General features: G+C 52.5%; 1 protein-coding gene across 1 annotated transcript; it reads right to left on the bottom strand.

Annotated features, from left to right (window-relative positions):
• Positions 1-832: 832 nt before the first annotated feature.
• On the bottom strand, positions 833-3,359 carry LOC134379118 (probable hydrolase PNKD). The gene is made up of 3 exons (XM_063098346.1): positions 3,266-3,359; positions 2,320-2,488; positions 833-1,214 (listed from the first exon to the last, which is right to left on the bottom strand). Exons 1-3 carry the CDS (start codon positions 3,330-3,332, stop codon positions 1,022-1,024), a joined length of 429 nt encoding a protein of 142 aa, XP_062954416.1. The 5' UTR covers positions 3,333-3,359; the 3' UTR covers positions 833-1,021.
• Between the last annotated feature and the right edge of the window lie 145 nt (positions 3,360-3,504).

The following is a 3,504-nucleotide window of genomic DNA, read 5'->3' as shown; positions in this document are numbered from 1 at the left end:
CCCTGTATATGGCTCTGGTTTTCTTTACTTGAAGGGATTAGCTCTGGGAGTCTCTGGCCCTGCCGAGAGCATCCACTTTCTACCTCTGCATCTGTCTTGGTCTTTCCCACCTTTTCTAGGGTAACCAAATGCACTTTACCGCAGCACTTCTTGGTGGTGGATGCAATAGGCTGCTGAAGGCTCGGCAGTCAGCTGGGGGAAAGGGGAGTTCAACCCTGCAATACTGGATCTGGAAGGCACTGCTTGGGGCTGTAGTGCTTTGCCTCTTTTGTGCCATGGATCCTTTACAAAAGCCCACAGGAGCTATGAGGGGTCTTCAAAAAGTTCACAGAAAGATCTGTATTTTTCAAACCCGTTTTTCCCCAAACTTTGTGAAGTACCTTCGTATTAACTCTCTTCCCCACAAAGCTGTACATATACATACAATTTTGCAGATGGGGGGAGGGGATGGACTGCAGGTTCAGGTTTAGAACTCCTGTCTTAGAAATCACCAGTCCAATCTCTTAAAATGAGGAAACTGAGGCCCAGAGAGGTTGAGTCATTTGGACTTGGCCAAGAGTAAGTAGTGCCTTTCCCCCTCCACACCCAGAATGCCTTCTTTGACTCTCTTTATTATTTGTTTCAAAGCTGAGCGGGACCCCACCCTCCTGGCCAGCAGCTCTGAGGGCTTGGTCCCCAGGGCCTCGGCCTAGGCTTGTTGTACTCAAGTCTCTGTGGTTGCCCCACCATGCATCTGGGCACACTGAGCTCTTCTATGAGAGGGAACACGCATGAGTAACCAACCCCACCCTCTGCCGCTCCCATCCCAAGGGACTCACAAACCCAGACTTGGTTCCCTTCCACTCAAACACTCAATAACTTTATTTGCCTTTGGCAGGCTCCTCGGTGTGGGAGGGGTGGGGGCTGGCAGCAGCCTGGGCTTCACGTGCCCTCTGGTGGACCTCAGAGGAAAGCACCAGAATCACCGCCAAACCGGAGGACTTCACAGTCAATACAGTCTAGGGGAGGGTTGTAGTGCTCCTCAGGCCTGCACCCCGGACCCGACTTCAGGGGCTGGGGCATGTTGGGAGGAGGCCCTGAACCTCTGGCTCTCATACTCGCCCGTGTTGGACGCCCGCATGTTCTGCCGAGCCTTCATCTGCTTCAAACGGTCCTTGTCCACTTCCCGCTTGGTGAGGATGAAGAGGAGGATACCACAGGGGAAGCCGATGGCCCTAGGGGTGGGGAGATGTGCATGGGGTTTGGGGAGGGGCCAAGCCTGAGCCAGAGGAGATGGGGGATGTCATTCGAGCTTCATCAATTGCATGAATGCTGCAATACTTCGTGTCTATTCGTCTTCCACGCTGGCTGCTGGAGGGACCCACACAAATCAGATCCTGCCGCTGCCCTGCTTAAAATCCCGTAACAGCTCTCTGTTACTTCCTGGCCAATCCAAACTCCTAAGCATGGCACAAAAGGCCCAGTATGGTTGGATCTCTGCCTACCTCTTCACTCCCTTCCCCTAGAGCCTGATACTCCTCAGCATGAACCCTGCACTCCTGCCTTAGCACCTATGTGTAATTCTCCAGGCAGCCCAGTCTCTTTCCCTCTTCAAGTCTTGGCAAAAGTCCCTTCTGCCTATACTGCCCCACATCCCCTCCCAGACTCCCCTTCTTAATCTGAGTAACCACTACTTGGGCGGCACCTTGGTGTGGGGGAAAGAGCAAGGAGTTACAAGACCTGGTGAGAATCCCTGCTCTGAGCCTCAGTTCCCTCCTCTGTGAAATAGGGATGTAATATTTATCTCGGAAAGACTAAAACATTATATGGTAAATACTGGCACACCTCGGATGCTGAAAAAAGTGTTAATTTCCTCCTCCTTTCCCTTTAATATTGATCATATTAATATATGCTTTATATTAATATATTATTAACAAAATATATATAGGTCATTTAATATATGTTTTAAGGCCAGAGACAGATTCGAATAATGTTCGGAACACCTTCTAGGTGCTACTGTACAACTAACACAATCTCACATGATCTTAATTAATTACTGGAACTTGGGTCTCACCCCAAGCTCCCACAAGGAGGATGAGGCCAGGGACCCAAATTTCAATCAGCTCAGCTTACTTCACAGAAAACCCACTGTCTCCCCAATTCCACAAACTTTCCCACTTCAGCTTCTCCACTCCTGTGAGGTTCCAATCCTTGAACCCAGCAATTCTGCTCCACAACTTTAAATTCAGCTCACCATCTGAAACTTTGAGAAGTTTCTGGGTCCTGCCCTCCCCCGGACGCCACTCCCCATTGGTGGGCAAAGGGGTAGTTAAAACTTACCAGGCTAGTCCCACAGCTTTCATGGGGTTCTTGCCCCTCTTTCTGGGAATGTATTCCAGCTCAGGGGATAGGGGTTCAGGCTCCTCCTTGCACTCTGGGGAGCTGTGGCTTTGCAGTGCCCGGGTCCTGTTCTGGGAAGCCTTGTTAGCTGTGGCTCCTGAGAGAATCCCTGTGGATGGAGGTAAGGAAGGTCAGTAAGAGGGGATGAGGAGAGAGTCGGAGGGGGTGGGGGGTTGGGGTGGGTAGTGACTGGGGAGGAGTGGTTGAGATCTGAGGAAGGGCTCAGTTTAAATTAACAAGTATGAGGGAGAATCCAGAGAGAAATGGGAAAATCGCCATCGAGGTGGCACCTTTGGAAGCCACTTCCACGTCACTGCGAGCTCATCACCCTGGTGCCAGGAGAGCGAGCTTCGCTGTTCTTCATCTCAGACGACAGGATGGGAAGGACTGCAATGGGACTCACATGAGACGTATGAAGAAAATCCGGGAAAAGATTTTAAAACTGCAGAATGTTAGCAGTGGAAGGGAGCTTAAAGATAGTCTACTCCATCTCCTCATTTCAAACAAGAGGAAACTGAAGCCCCGGGAGACGAACGGTTTCGCCCAAGGTCAAACTGCTAATTACCCGGGGCTAGAACCCAAGCCTCCAGAAGCCAAGGGCTCTTTCCTCTGCACTGCGGTGAGTGTGAAACACCTGGAGCGCGGGAGTCTGAAAGGCTTCCTCGGGACGCCCTCTCGCAGCAAGACCCCAGAGGAGTCTTGCAACCCGAAGGCAGGGCGATGGACTGGCTGACCTCTAGAGAGCATCTTTTCACCCCCAGACTCTTTAAGATTCTGCAGAATGTGGGCAAGGATCGACAGCCCTGACCTCTTGCAATCGTCGGGTGGGAAGTGAAAGAAAAGGGATCTCCTGCAGTCTTGCCCTCCCCCGGGTCCCTCTCCTTACCCCGGAGGACGCGGGCATTTCTCGCCCCCCGGCCCTTCAGCGCCGTAGCAGCTACCACCGCAGCCATGTTTAGATCCTACCCCCCTTCACCGCGCTCTCCGCCGGGAATTGTAGTTTGCGTAAGGGGCCTCCCCCGCTCCTTCCGTCCTGCCTACAGACCAGAAACTACATCTCCCAGAAGCCCGCGGAGCGGACCCTCGGAGAACTACCCTTCCCAGGAGACCCCGGAGGCGCGCACG

This window comes from Cynocephalus volans, chromosome 1 (assembly GCF_027409185.1).
Source record: "Cynocephalus volans isolate mCynVol1 chromosome 1, mCynVol1.pri, whole genome shotgun sequence".
Classification (NCBI taxonomy): domain Eukaryota; kingdom Metazoa; phylum Chordata; class Mammalia; order Dermoptera; family Cynocephalidae; genus Cynocephalus; species Cynocephalus volans.
Note: the sequence above shows the minus strand (reverse complement) of the source record. Positions and strands in the feature narration are given on the sequence as shown.

Excerpts from the sequence above, each read along its gene's own strand:
- LOC134379118 (XM_063098346.1), bottom strand. The coding sequence starts at position 3,332 with ATGGCTGCGGTGGTAGCTGCTACGGCGCTGAAGGGCCGGGGGGCGAGA. Across the intron at positions 2,489-3,265 it reads AAATGCCCGCGTCCTCCGGG|GGATTCTCTCAGGAGCCACA; the intron begins GTAAGGAGAGGG and ends CTCCATCCACAG. Across the intron at positions 1,215-2,319 it reads AAAGCTGTGGGACTAGCCTG|GGCCATCGGCTTCCCCTGTG; the intron begins GTAAGTTTTAAC and ends CCCCACCCCTAG.